General features: G+C 39.7%; 1 protein-coding gene across 1 annotated transcript; it reads right to left on the bottom strand.

The window, feature by feature from the left end:
* Nucleotides 1–1405: 1405 nt before the first annotated feature.
* LOC126162258 (40S ribosomal protein SA) lies at nt 1406–19222 on the bottom strand. Its single transcript, XM_049918649.1, has 7 exons — nt 19128–19222; nt 18771–18934; nt 18437–18642; nt 15496–15654; nt 13541–13669; nt 3264–3488; nt 1406–1542 (listed from the first exon to the last, which is right to left on the bottom strand). Exons 2-7 carry the CDS (start codon nt 18901–18903, stop codon nt 1459–1461), a joined length of 936 nt encoding a protein of 311 aa, XP_049774606.1. The 5' UTR covers nt 18904–18934; nt 19128–19222; the 3' UTR covers nt 1406–1458.
* Nucleotides 19223–19549: the final 327 nt, after the last annotated feature.

Raw genomic sequence — 19549 nt, 5'->3', positions numbered from 1 at the left:
TGTTTTCTGGCAGTCTTTATTGTGCCTATCTGCAACTCAGCATCTCTGCTATAAGGTGAGTTGCAACTGTCCTTTTCATAATGCTGTTACATTCAATCTTGGAATTTTCATTGTTGAATTTAAGCTAGTATGTGAGGCGAATATTGCAGGAAATGTGAGAAGAGGAACAGCACAAATAAGGGGCAATCAAGGAACCTATCATCATACACACCAAGACTCAAATGTTTTAAACTGTTATGAGAGGACACAGAACAAAATTTGTTAACCTGTATACCAGCACTGACTCTGGAAATTGGTAACCATTACTGTGAAAAAGGGAATAAAAACAGAACTGAAAAAATTTGGATGCTCGTTTCACACAAGTGAACTCAAAGCAAGGGACACAAAACTCAGTGGTTTTGCCCAGGTGCTACAGACATGTATATGCGCGCTGCTCGAGTTTTCCCCACAGTGCTACTGAAATGTGTGTGTGTCCTAAGCCACTGACAATTGCTTAAGACAAGTTACTTCCAAATTTTTGCAAATAAAAATCTTGGATGTTTGTCACGCAAACTGTGTGCCTCTTTGTGTGCTATCATTTGCAAAAAAACTCACTTTGGTATCTTGAACTAATATGACGACTGTTATGGCCACATAATGCCCAATGCACACTGACTGAACTGGAAATCTCACATGCGACCATCCATCAGATATAAAAATCAGTAACTGAAAACAAAATTAGATACCATTCTGCACTCCATTTTAAATAAAATTTCAATATTCTACCTAAGTTTCATATACTGCTATGTATGAGCTAAAATGAAGTTTATGCAATGTGTTTTTACCTCAGCATTTTGTTTGCTTAATTTGACGGAGCACAATAACTAGGACAAACAGCAAAAAAAAAACTTATTCCTTTGTCATGCAAAGATATCAGACTGTAATACGTGCATAAATCAAATTTTTTTGGTAAGTAGTTTACTAAAATCAGATGATAAGCATATCATAGTGGCTGGAACACCGTATCTCAGAGGTAGCAGCACTTTTCTATCAGTACAGCCACAACAAAGCCGGGCTCAGCATGGACCATAGCTGTAGAAGCAAAAGGGTTAACTTCATGGGTATATCTGTTACGCTTAAGGGAGAGGGGAAAATAGTCTAACCTCTGAATATAATTTGTTTCAATCCAGGACACAACTGTCTAAAACATTCTCATCTTAAAGGTGGACACACACACACACACACACACACACACACACACACACACACACACACACACACACACACCACTATTGCAGGAATGAGTGAGGAAGTGGTGGGTGACTAGGTGAAGTGAATAAATAAAAGGGAAGAGAAATGGACAGGGGTGCAATTCCACCCTTCATCTTTCAGTGAGAGGTCTGAAATAAGATACGAAACTCAAAACTTTATCAAAGTTTTCCACCTTTATTACAATTGTGTACACATTCCATACAGAAATTATGCCCAATTAGTAGAGCCTCCCCACTCAGCAGCTCCAGCAGTAGGGGCTGCCGCTGCCTGCGGTGCCCAGTCTTCAGGAACCTGGAAAGATATGCATCTCACAGTGATTCTGGAAAATCAAAAATCTTATTTCCTTCGGCCATTGAAAAATAGAAAAACCTATTCCCAAATTTCAAGACCATCACATAAGTGAACTGAAATGCAAATTAAACCTGTACCAAGAATAAAACAGATAAATATAGGCAACAATCTTTTTACTGGACATTTCACTGTGCCTATTTAAAAATGAAGTCACATGATTTGCAAGTAAAAATATTTACAGGTCCTGTTGCTTATGATTATTCATAATGTAATTTTCCTATGGCCAAAAATGGAATGAAAACTTTTGCTGGAACACACACAGCGATCAGCTATTTCTCAAGGTGTACAGGTGCATTTGTCAGGGTGCGAGATAAACTCAAGTACTTCAACTGTTGCCTGGGGCTACTCCTAAGGGGGGAGCACAAACACATCAAGAATTTCTTAAGCATCAAAGCCTTATTTGCATTGCTAAATTAAATGTCACAAACACTTTCATTAGTTGGAGCTCTTGGTGTGTTTAAAAATTAGCCTGTTCATATAGATGCTTAGGCAGCACAGTACAAAGTTTTCTCACAAATCCCATCCCTAACTGCAGCTTGGGCATTACAGGTGTCTGCATTTTTTGGAACTATGACAACACATCAGACAAAAATTGTCAGGTGCATATAAAATGTGGAAATACATAAAACAAAGGTAAGGCACAAGCAACAGAAAACAATATTTACACCAGCTTTTGAGCTCTAGCTCTTTCTCTAATAGTCACCCATCTCAGTCAGCTATAAGTGAGTAGTTGCCTTTCATTTTAATATTCTTCCATCCAGGAATTTTCATCATTAAACATTGAAATAATTTGGGCTACAATAAACAGTATATAGGAGGCTTGATTAAAAACAATTTAACTGAATTCCTCAATAAAATATGTTGGCTGCTGAACGGTGTGTGCAAAACACTCATTCATTAATCAGTATATCAAATCTGTTTCAATTTCCAGAACTGTTCACAATTGCAGGAAATTAATGTTAAGTCTGCAATCATAAAGGGCTGGTTCTCTGTAATGTGGTGTTGAAATTGCTTCATAGCAGAAATCAGTCACCAATAGTCTCTCACCCATACTGCTCGTCTACAGATATTTTGATTATCTCCAAAAAACTGCCTGGAATATCCGACTTTCACTTGTGTACATTCATCTAATTCTTTACAAATTGCTGAAAGAACAAGTTAAAAGACTTTAATGCAAAAAGATATCAAGCATGGCTTCACTAGTGCAAATGAATGTTCAGTATCCTGAATCTGCACCTGTGGATATTCGATTTTTCAACATCCAGTTCCTGATGAAAACTTTTTTTCAGTTACTAATATCACAATTTTATTGATATCAAGGAAAAGAGCCTGATCATTCCTTTACATTTTTCTTACTCATAGTTTCAACAGTCACTATGAATAAAATTAACTTAATCTCTTTTTTGGCGTAGAAAATTGTGTGTTCAGAGCCCCACACCTTGTAGTTACTTATCAGTAACTTATTCGTACCATCAACTACTATGGAAAATCTTCATTATTGTTAGCACTTCCGAGGGCCGCAATCATCAAGCAAAATTTCTTAATCACAGTATCTGTGTGAATTCACCTATTCAATACCAATCAATAAGTCATGAATGTATCTACATATAACAAGATTTGTTCAGCAGTATCACTGTATTGCCAGGTATGAGGAATTTTACCTGTGATGCCCAATCTTCACTGGCAGGAAATGCAGCTGGTGCTGGAGCACCTGGAACAGCTGGTGCCACAGGAACATCTTCACTCCAGGTAGTGGCAGCTGCAGCTGCTGCTTCTGGAGCAACTGGTTCCTGAGCCCAACTATCTGCAGTGGCAGCAGCAGTGAAGTCTGGAATCTCTGGCTTCGCAGGGACCAGCATTTCCTTAATTACCTCCTCTTTCTCAGCCTGAAATTATTAAGATGAACTCAGAGCCTTATTTTTACTGGAAAACCTAACATCAAATCAGATAATTACACTAAAAAAAGCTTAAGGGATAGCATTTTTATAATAATGGCAACAACTTGTCAGTGCACAGATCTATTTTAACTGCTTTTTAGTTCCCCAAGGATACCAATGTGCTATTAGCAAGAACATGTGAAGTCTCTATACTACGGGCATATTGACAAAGGAATCTATCAAAGTTGTGCTGACATTAAATATCTAGTAGTTATAAGCCTGCAGTGCATACTTTACTGAAAACATTGCAATGTTGCAGTGAAGATATTATATACCAGAGAAATTATGTGACTGCAAATTCACCTCAATATTTCATATGGACGTGTTAAGGCATGCACTGGACAGGATGAAGGGAATTCATTAGCTGTATAAGCAACAGAAGCTGCACCCCCTGCTGTCCCAAATGTCACAGTTGCAAACAACTGTGTTGGCATAATTATGGAGGTGCAGGGAAAGGTTATCATAGAGGTTTTTATCAGACAGCATGAAGTAATTCGCTCACTCTTATGATACATCAGGATGACTATGGGCTACTGACATGACATCCGATGTTATCAACACTTTTCAGATATACATCAACTGTTGAGTTCACCTTCATGTTACCTAGCAGGGTCAGTCAAGAGCACAAAAGTACATTTTTTCTGTCTTATTTTGACATTTTAGTCAGAAGATATACTTAATGACACTCTTTACTGTCAGATACATAGCTACCTCATGTCTCTTGTGTTGGCTACGTAACTAAGCAAATAAAATGAAAACAATATTTCTATTGAATGGGGTCTGTTGACCACACACGATAGAGTTTACAAAAATTTCTTTTTCAAAATATGATTTCTCTTTGTTACACTGGCAATAATGATGCAACTAATAAAGATTTCAGTAAGCTCATTGTTTGGAACATGAATAGTCATTGTTTTGTCTCACTTCATTTAGTGTATTATTTGGACTTGATTTAACAAGTTACAAGTACTGTGTGTTAGTGACAGAAAATGACAGGTACTGTGACGTGATTTAAACAACCCAGAATACCTTTGTGGAGTAATTTCCATTATAGAAAATGGAGACATTGAGGAAATAAATAGTGACAATGGATCAGAATCAGCAGAAACAGACCGTTAGAGGCAAGAGAAAAAAATAGCACATGAAATAGAAAACAGTGTTGTTGAAGATGATTATGATGATGATTGTAGCAACACACCATATATATATATATAAAAAAATTATGTAACTAAAAATGGAATATCTTGGTCTAAAAATTCCACCAAAAGCTACGCGTGGTGATGCTTTGAAGTTGTTCTTTCATGACAGTATTTTAGAAATCCTTGTGAAATGTACCTCTGCCACATACCTCATGGTATGTTTGCAGAGTATTGATGTAGATAAAAAGGCACAGGTATATTATGAGGAGTGGGATGCTACATACCTAGAAAATCAGAAACCAAGGTTGGCAACAGATGTGTATGACGAGTACTTGTGTGCTCGGAAAGCTAAACATGGGAGCCTGTAGCATTATTGTTAACTGCAGATCCTATGTACAAGAGAGATTTTCCTGCTTCAATGTCTATTCCAACAATTACCTACATTCATCAGATTTGATGACACTACAAGAAACTAAAGGTTTTGGTGGATTTCTAGACCAAAATATCACATTTTTAGTTACATAATTTTTTTTTATATATTTGGTGTGTTATGATTATGATCATCATTATCACCATGCTATCAGAGATGACTGTACATTGCCAATAACTGTAGGTCTAATTACAATTCTCATTAACATCTCTTAGTATACAAACAACTTGCTTCCTTCTGGGGGCATTGACCGTTTGTTGTTTATATGAAGTAAAAGCCAGCTAAGTGAAAGTATGGGATTTTGATTGATGTAAAATCAAATTATGCTTTGAACTTACAAGGGTATACTGGAAAAGAAAGATTTTCCTAGAGAAAAATCAAGGAAAAAGTGTAGTGCTGGATCCAACTAGCTGGTTACATCACCACTGAATCTGTCTGCCTCTTCCACAAGTACTTTAACTTTACACAAGAAATTTGACTACATGGAACAACAAGGACTAAATACCTAAAGTTTTGTTGCCTAACCCCATAAAGAAAGCAATGTCACCCATCTTAGTTTTTCATAATGATCTTACATTAGTCCTATGTCACAAAGAATAATCGTGCTCCGATCCTGGTTAGTACCAAGCATTACGACAAATGTAGGAGGTGACACTGAAAGCTATAAACGAAACATAATTCTGCACTATATCACCACCAAGAGGGGGCGGGGGGGGGGGGGGGGGGGGGGGGGGGGGGGGGCGTTGGCTTCAATACAATGAACAAGATGGTCAATGAATACATCTACATCCATACTCCGCAAGCCACCTGACGGTGTGTGGCGGAGGGTACCTTCAGTACATCTATCGGTTCTCCCTTCTATTCCAGTCTCGTATTGTTCATGGAAAGAAGGATTGTTGGTATGCCTCTGTGTGGGCTCTAATCTCTCTGATTTTATCCTCATGGTGTCTTCGCGAGATATACGTAAGAGGGAGCAATATACTGCTTGACTCTTCCGTGAAGGTATGTTCTCGAAACTTTGACAAAAGCCCGTACCAAGTTATTGAGCGTCTCTCCTGCAGAGTCTTCCACTGGAGTTTATCAATCATCTCCGTAACGCTTTCGCGATTACTAAATGATCCTGTAACGAAGCGCGCTGCTCTCCGTTGGATCTTCTCTCTGTCTTATATCAACCCTATCTGGTACGGATCCCACACTGCTGAGCAGTATTCAAGCAGTGGGCGAACAAGCGTACTGTACCCTACTTCCTTTGTTTTCGGATTGCATTTCCTTAGGATTCTTCCAATGAATCTCAGTCTGGCATCTGCTTTACCGACGATCAACATTATATGATCATTCCATTTTAAATCATTCCTAATGCGTACTCCCAAATAATTTATGGTATTAACTGCTTCCAGTTGCTGACCTGCTATTTTGTAGCTAAATGATAAAGGATCTATCTTTCTGTGTATTCGCAGCACATTACACTTGTCTACATTGAGATTCAATTGCCATTCCCTGCACCATGCGTCAATTCGCTGCAGATCCTCCTGCATTTCAGTACAGTTTTCCATTGTTACAACCTCTCGATACACCACAGCATCATCTGCAAAAAGCCTCAGTGAACTTCCGATGTCATCCACCAGGTCATTTATGTATATTGTGAATAGCAACGGTCCTATGACACTCCCCTGCAGCGCACCTGAAATCACTCTTACTTCGGAAGACTTCTCTCCATTGAGAATAACGTGCTGCGTCCTGTTATCTAGGAACTCCTCAATCCAATCACACAATTGGTCTGATAGTCCATATGCTCATACTTTGTTCATTAAATGACTGTGGGGAACTGTATCTAACGCCTTGCGGAAGTCAAGAAACACGACACCTACCTGTGGACCCGCGTCTATGGCCCTCTGAGTCTCGTGGACGAATAGCGCGAGCTGGGTTTCACGTGATCGTCTTTTTCGAAACCCATGCTGATTCCTACAGAGTAGATTTCTAGTCTCCAGAAAAGTCATTATACTCGAACATAATACATGTTCCAAAATTCTACAACTGATCGACGTTAGAGATATAGGTCTATAGTTGTGCACATCTGTTCGACGTCCCTTCTTGAAAACTGGGATGACCTGTGCCCTTTTCCAATCCTTTGGAACGCTACGCTCTTCTAGAGACCTACGGTACACCGCTGCAAGAAGGGGGGCAAGTTCCTTCGCGTACTCTGTGTAAAATTGAACTGGTATCCCATCAGGTCCAGAGGCCTTTCCTCTTTTGAGCGATTTTAATTGTTTCTCTATCCCTCTGTCGTCTATTTCGATATCTACCATTTTGTCATCTGTGCGACAATCTAGAAAAGGAACTACAGTGCAATCTTCCTCTGTGAAACAACTTTGGAAAAAGACATTTAGTATTTCGGCCTTTAGTCTGTCATCCTCTGTTTCAGTACCATTTTGGTCACAGAGTGTCTGGACATTTTGTTTTGATCCACCTACCGCTTTGACATAAGACCAAAATTTCTTAGGATTTTTCTGCCAAGTCAGTACACAGAACTTTACTTTCGAATTCATTGAACGCCTCTCGCATAGCCCTCCTCACACTACATTTCGCTTCGCGTAATTTTTGTTTGTCTGCAAGGCTTTGGCTATGTTTATGTTTGCTGTGAAGTTCCCTTTGCTTCCGCAGCAGTTTTCTAACTCTGTTGTTTTACCACGGTGGCTCTTTTCCATCTCTTACGATCTTGCTTGGCACATACTCATCTAACGCATAATGTACAACGGTTTTGAACTTTGTCCACTGATCCTCAACACTGTCTGTACTTGAGACAAAACTTTTGTGTTGAGCCAACAGGTACTCTGAAATCTGCTTTTTTTCACTTTTTCTAAACAGAAAAATCTTCCTACCCTTTTTAATATTCCTATTTACGGCTGAAATCATCGATGCCATAACCGCTTTATGATCGCTGATTGCCTGTTCTGCGTTAACTTTTTCAAATAGTTCGGGTCTGTTTGTCACCAGAAGGTCTAATATGTTATCGCCACAAGTCGGTTCTCTGTTTAACTGCTCAAGGTAGTTTTCAGATAAAGCACTTAAATTTCACTGGATTCTTTGTCCCTGCCACCCGTTATGAACGTTTGAGTCTCCCAGTCTATATCCGGCAAATTAAAATCTCCACCCAGAACTATAACATGGTGGGGAAATCTACTCTAAATATTTTCCAAATTATCCTTCAGGTGCTCAGCCACAACAGCTGCTGAGCCTGGGGGCCTATAGATACCTCGAATTACCATGTCTGAGCCTGCTTTAACCGTGACCTTTACCCAAATAATTTCACATTTCGGATCTCCGTCAACTTCCTTCGATACTATTGCACTTCTTATCGCTATAAACATGCCTCCCCCTTCACTGCTCAGCCTGTCTCTGCGGTATACATTCCAATCTGAGTTTAGGATTTCATTATTGTTTACGTCTGGAATATTTTCACAAATACTATGTGAAAAGAACCACATCACTTTATTACTCAAACTTTCAACACAGTAGTGTTTGAATGCTTATGTATTATGGAAGACACACAATCGGCATCTTCCATCAAGTTCTATGAAATATATTTGTCATTTACTTAAAGCATTCTGTTATATTTTGTACTAATTTCTATTCAAGCTAGAACTCAAATCCATTTTATTCATTGGTCTTATAATTTAACTCCAAGTATTTACACTATATATTCTGTGTGTCTACAGAGATGTTAACAGCAGCACTTGTTATAAACTGTATGAACGAAAGTTAGTTTATGTGAAATCTCAAGGGATTTGACTGTAACTGTATGATAGATCTGCCCTGAAGGTTTAAATTCAAATATCCTCTTAACATTACCATAGGTACATATGTCATTCTGTTTAGAAGTTAAAAACTTTTAAATTATAATTATCTCATAAATAACCCAAAATCATAACAGGAGCCCCACTGTATCACAATTATGAACTTCCTATTAATTCTACTTCTATAGATCAAGCTTCAGAATGCTAATCACTGCAAAATCAGAGGGTGTATTCTGCACTATTTCTTAATATAAATGGTAACTTCAGCTTCCACTTCTGTGAGTAGCTTATGGTCCCTGGAAATCTTAAAATACTAACAAACTTCTTATTCAGCATGGGCAAAGCAAAACAAAATTACAGAACCACTCTTAATAAACAGAGAAATGAGCCACTGCCAATTGTCAAACAACTCTTCTAACCAGCCAGGCAGCCATACTGCATGCACAAATTGAACACCATCTGTCACATTGCTTGGGATTTCCACACGACCGGCAACCAGCAACCTATCATTTGCCCCCCCCCCCCCCCCACACACACACCCACACACGCTCGCTATGAAGTGATCAGTCACCCATGCGACAGATTGCTGTAATACTTCGCTCGTGTGTGGAGTCCTTCAAATATGTACATAGTAGTGACGTAACGCTCATCAAGAGCAGTTTATAGTTGCGAAGTACTTCATAGTCTTTGTCCTAAAACCTTTGACACAGGTACTTGATTGTGCACTGTGTTTTGTCATCATAAATGGTGCATTTTCTTTGCAACTCAAGTTTCGTTTTGGTGTTATTTTCTCGTTCATGTTTTACTGCTGCAATAGTGGTCTAGAGTAGAGAATCTGTTCTTACCAGTGAGAATTACAAAAATTTAACTTGAAACTAAAACAACGAAAAATGCCTGGTCTCCTGAGGCGTATACACCCTGAATAAACTACTAATGTACAGAAGTTGCACTAACCAAGTATCACAGCCACCTTTTGGACCGAAGAAAACAATTTTTAAAATAACTTAGCAAATCCCTTGCTTGTGAGTGGTAATGTGTCCTGTGTACCAGTGCCATGACTCAATTACCGCCAGAGAAAACATGGAAGTTTCAGCGACACCGATGTCAGCAATAAACATTACCGTGGGGTAAGAACGATGACCAAAACTATGGTGAAAACTTTGGATAAACATGAATGCATTCCACTCTTGCTTACGGAAAGTAAGAGCATAGACAAATTTCCTTGATGTTATTGAAATTGGACTGCTGCTGTCTTCTCAAGAGGGATGTCTTGCTTCATAGGCCTGATAAATATCTGCATCTCATATTTTGAAGAACAAGTGCACAGATTGGACACAAAAGCCTGGTCTGGGAAAATCTTTTTGTTCTTCCTTTTTTTATGTTAACATGCAAAAACTAGTTACAAATTCATTTTTGGACATTATGTTTCCCTTACATTATTTCTTACTTAATGAGGACAAAATATTTCAATAAGAAAAAGCACCTTGGCCCACCACTTCATTCCCACAAATCTGGAAGACCATGATCAACACTTAACTTCAAATAATATTGTCGGATCTAAAAACTGAATTGAACAAATGTGCAACTAACTTTTTTGTATCTTACGAAATATTGGCATATGTTACACATACAAAACATTTTGCACAAAATAATCTAATCACTTTCATACAGCAACTTTAACATACTGTATCCTGTGAAGTGTAGGCTAGGAATTTTTTTTTTAAAAACTACAAAAGCATGCATAAAGGTATGAAGAGGGGAGGAGGTACTAGCAAGTGCATATTTTGCCCCACTCCCAAATTCAGTAAAGCAGGACTTGTTAGACCTTCTCTCCTTTCCCTGGTCCCTACAGTGGAAACATTTTTTCACCACCCAACCAAAGGCCAATGTTGAACCATGACTGACCAAGCTCATTCCTCCATCCAACTGTGATCCACCCCCACTGTCCCGTAATCACTCCCTGTTAACTTTTCAGAATTTCTTAACCTCGATCTTGCCTCAGCATCAGTCCCCAAAATCCCTCAACATGCAGACTAACCTTACACCTACAGAAAGAAACACAACCCACCACCTAAAAACTTCGACCTTATAACCCTACCAGTGGATTAAGGCTCCACCACCACCGTTTTGAACCGCAGGAATTAGCTGGCATACGGACTCCGCCAGCTGTCAGATACACCTTACCTACAAACCTTGCCCTATGACCCCACTCCAGAAATCCAGCAGGCTCTCCAGTCACTACTCAAATCCTTAGGTCCATCCCAGATTCTCTCCCCGGAGTCTATCTCTCTGCTCAACCCTACCACTCCCTGCAATCCTACCTTCTACATGCTTCCTAAAGTCCATAAACCCAACCACCCAGGATGCCACATTGTGACTGGTTACTGTGCTTCCACCGAGTCAATCTCTGCTCTCAGACCAACACCTTCAACCTATTACCTGGGAACCTACCATCCTACATAGAAGATGCCAACCATTTCCTCCACAATACCTGTCCCTTTACCACTCCTTGCACAGCTCATCACTATTGATGCCATCTCCCTATAACATCCCTAATGCCCATGGCCTTACCACTATTGAACACTACCTTTCCCAATGCCCGACAGATTCAAACCAACAACCCCCTTCCTATTCGCCGTGACCAACTATATCCTCAACCACAATTACTTCTCCTTTGAAGGTATTACCTGCAAACAAATCCGGGGTACAGCTATGGGCACCTGCATGGCACCATCCTATGCTAACCTATTCATGGGCCATCTAGAGGAATCCTTCCTATACATCCAGAATCCTAAGCCCCCTCACCTGGTTCAGATTCACTGATGACATCTTTGCTATCTGGATCAAAGGTGAGGACACCCTATCCACATTCCTCCAGAACCTCAACAACTTCTCCCCCATTTGCTTCACCTGGTCCAACTCCACTCACCTTCCTTGAAGATGCTGACCACCTTGAAGATAGCTACATCGGTACCTCCGTCCATATCAAACTTACTAACCACCAGCAATACCTCCACTTCAACAGCAGCCACCCATTCCATACCAAGAAGTCCATTCTTTACACCCTAGCCACCTGTGATCGTCACATCTGCAGCGACGAGCAGTTCCTCTCGAAATATACCAAGGGTCTCACTGAAGCCTTCATGAAACATAATCATCCTCCCAACCTTGTACAAAAACAAATATCCCGACCTTATCTTTCCAGCCTCCCACCACCTCACAAACCCCCACCGTGCGGCTACATCCTCCTCTTAACACAGTAGCACCTAGGACTGAAGCAACTGAATTACATTCTCCACCAGGGTTTCGGCTACCTCTCATCATGCCTTGAAATGAGATATGCCCTGCCCACTATCCTTCCCACCCCTCCCACAGTGGTATACCACCAACAACCGAACCTGCACAACATACTCTTCCACCCCTACACAAGCCCTGCACCCAACCCTTTAACCTCATGGCTCATAACCCTGTAATAGAAACAGGTTCCAGAGACCTGTCCCACACATCCTCCTAACACAACCTACTTCAGTCCAGTCACAATCATCATCCATACAATCAAAGGCAGGGCTACCTGTGAAACCAGTCATGTGATCTACACCCTAAGCTGCAACAACTGTGCTGCACTCTATACGGACGACAACCAACAAGCTGGCTGTCTGCATGAATCGCCACCGGCAAAACTGTGGCCAAGAAACAAGTGGACCACCCTGTTGCTGGACACACTGCCAAACACGACATCCTTAATTTCAATGACTGCTTCACAGCCTGTGCCATATGAATCATTCCCACTAACAGCGGCTTTTCTGAATTGCACAGGTGGAAACTTTCCCTGCAGTATGTCCCACATTTCCGAACCTTCCTGGCCTCAACCTTTGTTAGTCATTGTCCTCTCCCATCCGCCCCTTCTCTGTTCCCATTCCAGCCCTACAAAGCCCTCATTCCACCATTGCGCCCAACCTTTCTTGCTTCTCTCCTTTTCCACTATCCTCATCCCCCCTCCCTACCTGTCCGCTCCCCTCTATCAACCACCTGACTGCACATATAGCTTCCCTACCCTCTTTCCACCTCCTCATTCCTGCATGCTCCCCAACAGCACGTCACTGCCACCCTGCCCCAGCCTCCTCCTTACTCCCATGAAGTCGCCACTTTTCGACACACCCTAGTGCTGCTGCTCGCAGTGTGGCCTCAGTTGCCCGAGACTACAGTTTTATGTGTTGAGTTGCATGAGTGTGTATGTGTCTGTTGTCTAATTTTGACGAAGGCTTCACTAGTCGAAAGCTGTATTTGTGACAGTCTTTTTTATTGTGCCTATCGGAGACTCGGCATCTCTGCTATATGGTGATAATATTATGAAAAAGGAAGTTGCTAAGTGCATATTTTTGTATGTCAAAATGGCCCAGCACAGCCAATTGCAATATCCACTTCCATGCACGAAGTTTATTTCAAAAACACAGTGGAATAACAAACTTAGTAATTATAAATGAACTAGATCCCAGTATCACTTATAATAAATACTACCAAGTCATACTTCTGTTTATTTTTCTTATCCAGTATTTTACACCACAATACACTTGTTTTTCCTCCAATGTTTTGTAGATCTTTTTTTCAACACACCTCTACATACTCAAGAATACATACCTCCTCTGGGTCCCTCCAGAAGAACAAGTCAACAACAACATCCCATTTCCCATCGCGAGGTATGGAACCACGGAATCTCAAAACTTCCCTTGCAAGCAGCCACCACATCAGCCCAATGGAATGTGTGCTCTGTCAACAAAAGACAAGAGGTAATAAGAATAAGTCATTATAATCAAGTTTATATTTGCACTGAAGTCATAGGAAAACTGAATACTGCAAGAGAACTGATTCCATATCTTCCTCTATTATTATAAGGCTACATTATCACACCTTTAACATCTCTCCACGTGAATTCCAATTTATCGTATTTTATCATCATCATCATCTCTCCTTATGTAGGATTAACAAATTACTTTCACATTCAGAAGAGAATGTTGGAGGCTGAAATTTCATTAAAGATCACACTGCAACAAAAAATGCCTTCGTTTTAATGAGTGCCACCCACTACTTGTGCATCACATCCGTGACATTCTCCCCCTAGTTTGCACTAATATGGGTTGCTCTTCTTTGAATTTCTTCAATGTCTCCACCAGCCCTATCTGGAAAGTACTTAGTACCAAACATCAATACTCTACCACAGCACAGACAAGCACAGGCAATCTCTTTAGTGGATTTGTTACATCTTCTAAGAGTTCTTTCTGTCAATAAAAAGCAGTCTTTGGCTTAGCTTGCCTTATCGATATTAAGTATGTCACTGTTCCAATGTAAGTTTTTCATAGCTTATCCCTGTCTGCAGCTCGTGGTAGCATTCCTGCTTCCTGAGCATGGGATCCCGAGTTCAATTCCCGGCGGGGTCAGGGATTTTTACCTGCCCTGAGATGACTGGGTGTTGTGTCGTCTCCATCATCATCAATCCCCATTATGGTCGGAGGAAGACAACGGCAAACCACCTCCATTGGAACATTGCCTTGTACAGCAGTGGTTGTCTCAAACATTGTTCCCCCACGCTCTGTCAAGAAGCGAGGGACTTTATTTCCATTTCCATAGCTTATCCCTAGGTACTAAGTTGAACTGTATGCCTTCAGACTTACAACAATATTATGAAAATGATAGATTGCTACTCATCACAAGATGAGTTGCAGACAGAAACACCAAAAGACAGGTGTACATGTGAGCCAAAAGGCCTCCTCCTACAGCACAATTATGATGAGTTTTATGATCCACATTTTATTTTATTTTTTTTAATCTCTTTATCAGTTCTTAATTTTCAACATCATCCCATAGCATCATACACCACACACTGAGATTCTCATCTTTTCTGTTGCTCTGACAGTCATGTTTCACTACCATGCAGTGCAGATTTCAATAATGCTATCAACTGCACTGCACATTGTCTCGACTGTTTTATTAACTGGATTGTCTACAACACTGGGAAAATTTCAAAGCTAGTTATCTCTGTAAATTTATGAAAAACATTAAGAACTGCCTATTTCTCGGAATTTTTTAACCGTGTTCCCACGTGTGTATCTCACTATAGAACAGATAGCAGCCTCAGCCATTTTCATACTGCACATTAACAGTGTGACAATCGGCACAATGCTGCAGAGGCTGCGACTACACAATTTTTTAAATAAAAACTACGTAGCTAAAGCGTGATTAAGAAAAATGTTTATTGCTATTAATACATTTGAACATATTTAATGTAACTTAGTAATAAGATATCTAATACATAAGTAGGACCTACTTCCAAAAGCGTAACTCCAGCGTACGTGCGCTGCGGCTTCTGACCAACCACCGTGTTTGTTTATATCAGGTTTAGTCTTATGATGAACGGATTATAATATTCACGATAAACCAGGCATGTGAAGCATAAAATTTACAAACTTGTACCAGCAAGGGTACTCTCCCAAGGTAAATGCCACTTGTCTGACAATCCTGGAGGTACTGCTTTTTCATGTGAAGCTACTCAATAACTACTGATAGCCTAATCTAACAAATTATTCCATAGAACTCACCTTGTTGTTACACGGTATTGCAATATCCACAAAACGTAATGGGGAATCAGTATTACACAGGGCTATAACAGGAATATTGACATAAGATGCCTCTGTTATGGGCTGATGGTCAACTGCAGGATCTGTTACAATCAGAAGACGTGGTTCACGGAAGGCAGCCTGGAAGAAAAAAGATCATACTTCTGATTTGGTACTTCGTGATTAAAAGAGTGTTCAACAAGAGATGAAAAGATTGTTTCTAATACTATAATTAGCATATAGTTCATATTCCACATGTGAATGCGTGCAATAGACACACTGGATTAACAACTATCCAAAAATCATTGTGGCTGGTTTAAACGAAGAGGGACAAACACTCTGCCTTTACTAAGCAGTGTTATCACATTCAAGACAAATTGGAAAAGCACTGATTGGTTATGGCTTGTCTGGCTTAAAGGGGGAAGAACGTCAAAAATTTAAAAAATTGATTTTTCAAAAATATACCTACTTAGTAGTGTACATCTTCCTGCATAGTTTGATGTATAAAACATATACTCGAGAGATTATAAGGCACATTATTTGGTCTTAAGTGTACCAAGATGCAGCACCACACCCCTCTGCACAACATTTTTCTGTCATATGTAAATGTATTTCGATCTGTAGAATTCAAATGTTTATATTTGCACCAGAGATTGTCATGCGCTAAACAAAGGACTTTCATATCAATACTTTCTCTGCTGGTATCAATGTGCATTGTTTTGATCGTGGATTTTGGTTTTTCTCAGTTTTGAAAGGCTTGCAATGCGGTGGTGTGAATTTCGGAACGATTTTCATTTGGCTGTGTTGTTTTACGCTCGCTTGTGTAATTTTACGGCACAAGGTGCCCAGAATTTGTCGCTTCAATTTTATACAATGTCACCAGGGCAACAGATACACAGCAAAGGGTGCTACAACAAATGTTACACCAGTGGCTCAAGACAGCAACCTCTCAGTGCCGGCAAACAAACCACCGAGTGCTTCGAGAAGGAAACTTGTTTTTTGTACTGATGAAAATAGAGGCTGTGAATCTGAAGGTTCATATAATAGTATTGTTAATGTTAACATGCTATCACAGTAAATGTTGGACAATGTTTAGTACCTGGCAAATAAGAGGACACTTCACTTCATTGAATGGTGATGTTACACAATCTGTAGGCACTGGCGAAGTACTTGATGAAGTGTTGAACAGATTTTGTCATAGTTGGGAGAAAGGGATTCCAGATCATGAATGTAATATGAACTACAAAAGCTCAAGTGGAGGTATGGAAGTACAGGGAGTTGTCAGCTTCTTTATCAGATCTGTTGCCTCCCATGGCCTGTGATATGTGAAGTACTTTGGTGATAGGGATAGTAAAGCTTTCCTTGAGGTTCAAAAATGTGCTTCATATCGAGCTGAGACTTCTGCAGAAGTTAGAATGTGTGGGACACGTACAAAAAAGACTTGGTGCTAAACTTAGCACCCCAAACAAGATTTGTCAGGGGGGGGGAAAAAAAAAAAATAATATCTGATGGGAAGGGAATAAAAGGGAGAGGGCAACTGATGGATGCAGAAATTAACAAGCTATGGGCATATTCTGGCTTGGCAATAAGAAGGAACACAGAGGACTTGAAAAATATGAAGTAAGCAGTCTAGGCCGTGTACTTCCACAAAATGTCTACAGACAATAACCCTATCCACAACTTGTGCTCAAAAAGAAGTGAATCATTGTGTGGTTACCAAAGGTCAATTGCTGGTGGTGAATATCACATGAATTCTCTACCAACTGCTGTAATAAAAGCCATAAAATCTATATTCAGGGAACTTGTTAATGAAAACTTATTGAAGAAATGTGTTCATGGCAGTACCCAAAACCCATGTTTTAACCAATGGGTATGGGAAAGATTGCCAAAAACCATTTTTGTGGGAAGAAATGCACTTGCCATTGGTGTTTCTGATGCAGTTTCATGTTTTAATGATGGTATGCAAAGCAGAAAATAAGTTTTAGAAAAGATGGCAATTAAGCCCAGAGTGAACTGCGTCAAAGTTTTGTATGCAATAGAAAGAGCGTGTAGTGAAAACAGATAATATTTTTGGAGGTGGTAAAAACAAGAAGAATGCATCATAGGAATGTGAAAAGGAAGAAAACTGATTTCGAAAATGAAAAAGGAAGTGCTACTGGTGCTGGACAGTTCTAATAGTATGACAAGTACAAGCAGAAAGTTTAACAGCCACTTTCCACAAAACACTTAGGTACACGTAACATCCTAAATAAATATCCTATTACTTTAAAACTTGGTATGCTTATTAAACACAAACTCCTTAATACAAAACTGAAATTTTCCAAAGCTATTAAAAACTGTGGTAAAAATTGACATAATTATCTATAAAATTTGAGTTATTTCTAGACATGAAGTTTAAAATGTAACAGCTCATTCATTTTTTCATAAATTAATTAAATTGTAGGTTTTCATACACCTGTTAAGTATGGTTTGTATACTGTGCAAAATTAATCTAAGAAGATCTTACTTATGAAGAAAAGTGTACCTATAGCAACAAATGCGGCCAACAGTAAGTGAAAAAAAAAAGATGAAATTTCACGAGAGAAAAAAAAAGGTTATATTGTTTTGTACTTTCACTGCTACAAGTGTGAATCCTGAATCCTTCCTGGTCATGCTCACAAAGTTTTATGTAAAAGTACACACAGTGGAAATTGAAATGTCATGGTTCCTCCCTGCTCCAAGCAGGCCTGCTTGACATCCTCCCCCCTTCCCCCCCCCCCCAAATCTTAAGTCTTACACTGACAAGGGAAATATAGCAACAGCATTAACAAAGTATTCTGTACACAGAAAATGTTAAGTGCCACATGACAATATGTATTGACTCATCAGACTGTATCACACAGTTTTGAAAGCAATAATATTCCAGAGATCACGAAAAAGACACCTGAATTTGGTTGGTGAAGGCTCCTGGGGTGAAACGACCAGCAATAGGTGTTGCACCAGTGTGAGCTGCAAACTTCAAAACCGCACGCTGGCCGTAGTTACGAGATGAAATTACAAACACTTCGGACGGATGCTCAATTGCAACAATGGCACGAGCAGCCAGAAGTAATTTTTCCCACGTTTTCCTCAGGTTGATAATGTGCACACCTATTTGCAAACACAAATACTACCTTCAATCAAGAGAATAATTGTACGACACCAGAAATGCACCAAAACTATTACTCGCAACAAATATCTTCAAATTGCAATGAAATATTTTAGAACAATTTACTTACCATCACTTCGCCGCTTATACACATACTGCTCCATCTGATAATCTACGTTCTCGGTACCAATATGTGTAAAAGCAGCCAACATTTTCGTGACATCGTCTTCTTTCAAGCTCAAAACTTCTAAACCTCCCGACATCTTCACGTTTTAATAAGAGCAACGATTAAACCTGCGTAAAAAACTTGAACGTAAATGTGAAAACAGTACACACACGTGATTAACAACTTTTACAACAATTAAGGTTCTGCTGTTACGAAATATAGTATTGTGTTACAATTAAATATTTCACTACTTATTATTTATTAAAATATTTCAGAAATGATAATGCAGCAACAAGTATCCTTAATAAATCTCACTCTTACGTGAATCAATGCCACCTGGGAGACACCTCCATGTGAAAAGGAAGCGGATATGAAAACAACGAGGATTTTGGTCAAAGAATATACACGAGGATATATCACACGTAGGGCTTGTTCTAGACAATGAAACTCTTTGACAAGTTAAGCCGAGTTTCCACAGGCAAAAGCCCAGAAGTCTCGTCCACTCCCAACGATCTATCGGCGCAAATGTCTGCGTGAATCACATTCACGCAGAAAAGTTGTTGTTTGTGAACAGGAGATTTGTGCGATGCGCCAAAAACCTGTACGCTGGAGTTGAAGATTGGAGCGAAGTTGCTCAAATCACATCTGCGCAGACAAGATGGAGTGTGGGGACAGAAGATCGCCGCAAATCTGTCGCACGAAACGTGTTTCAGTCAGCTGTTTGTTCAGTATAGTGTTTCTCC

This window comes from Schistocerca cancellata, chromosome 2 (assembly GCF_023864275.1).
Source record: "Schistocerca cancellata isolate TAMUIC-IGC-003103 chromosome 2, iqSchCanc2.1, whole genome shotgun sequence".
Classification (NCBI taxonomy): Eukaryota; Metazoa; Arthropoda; class Insecta; order Orthoptera; family Acrididae; genus Schistocerca; species Schistocerca cancellata.
Note: the sequence above shows the minus strand (reverse complement) of the source record. Positions and strands in the feature narration are given on the sequence as shown.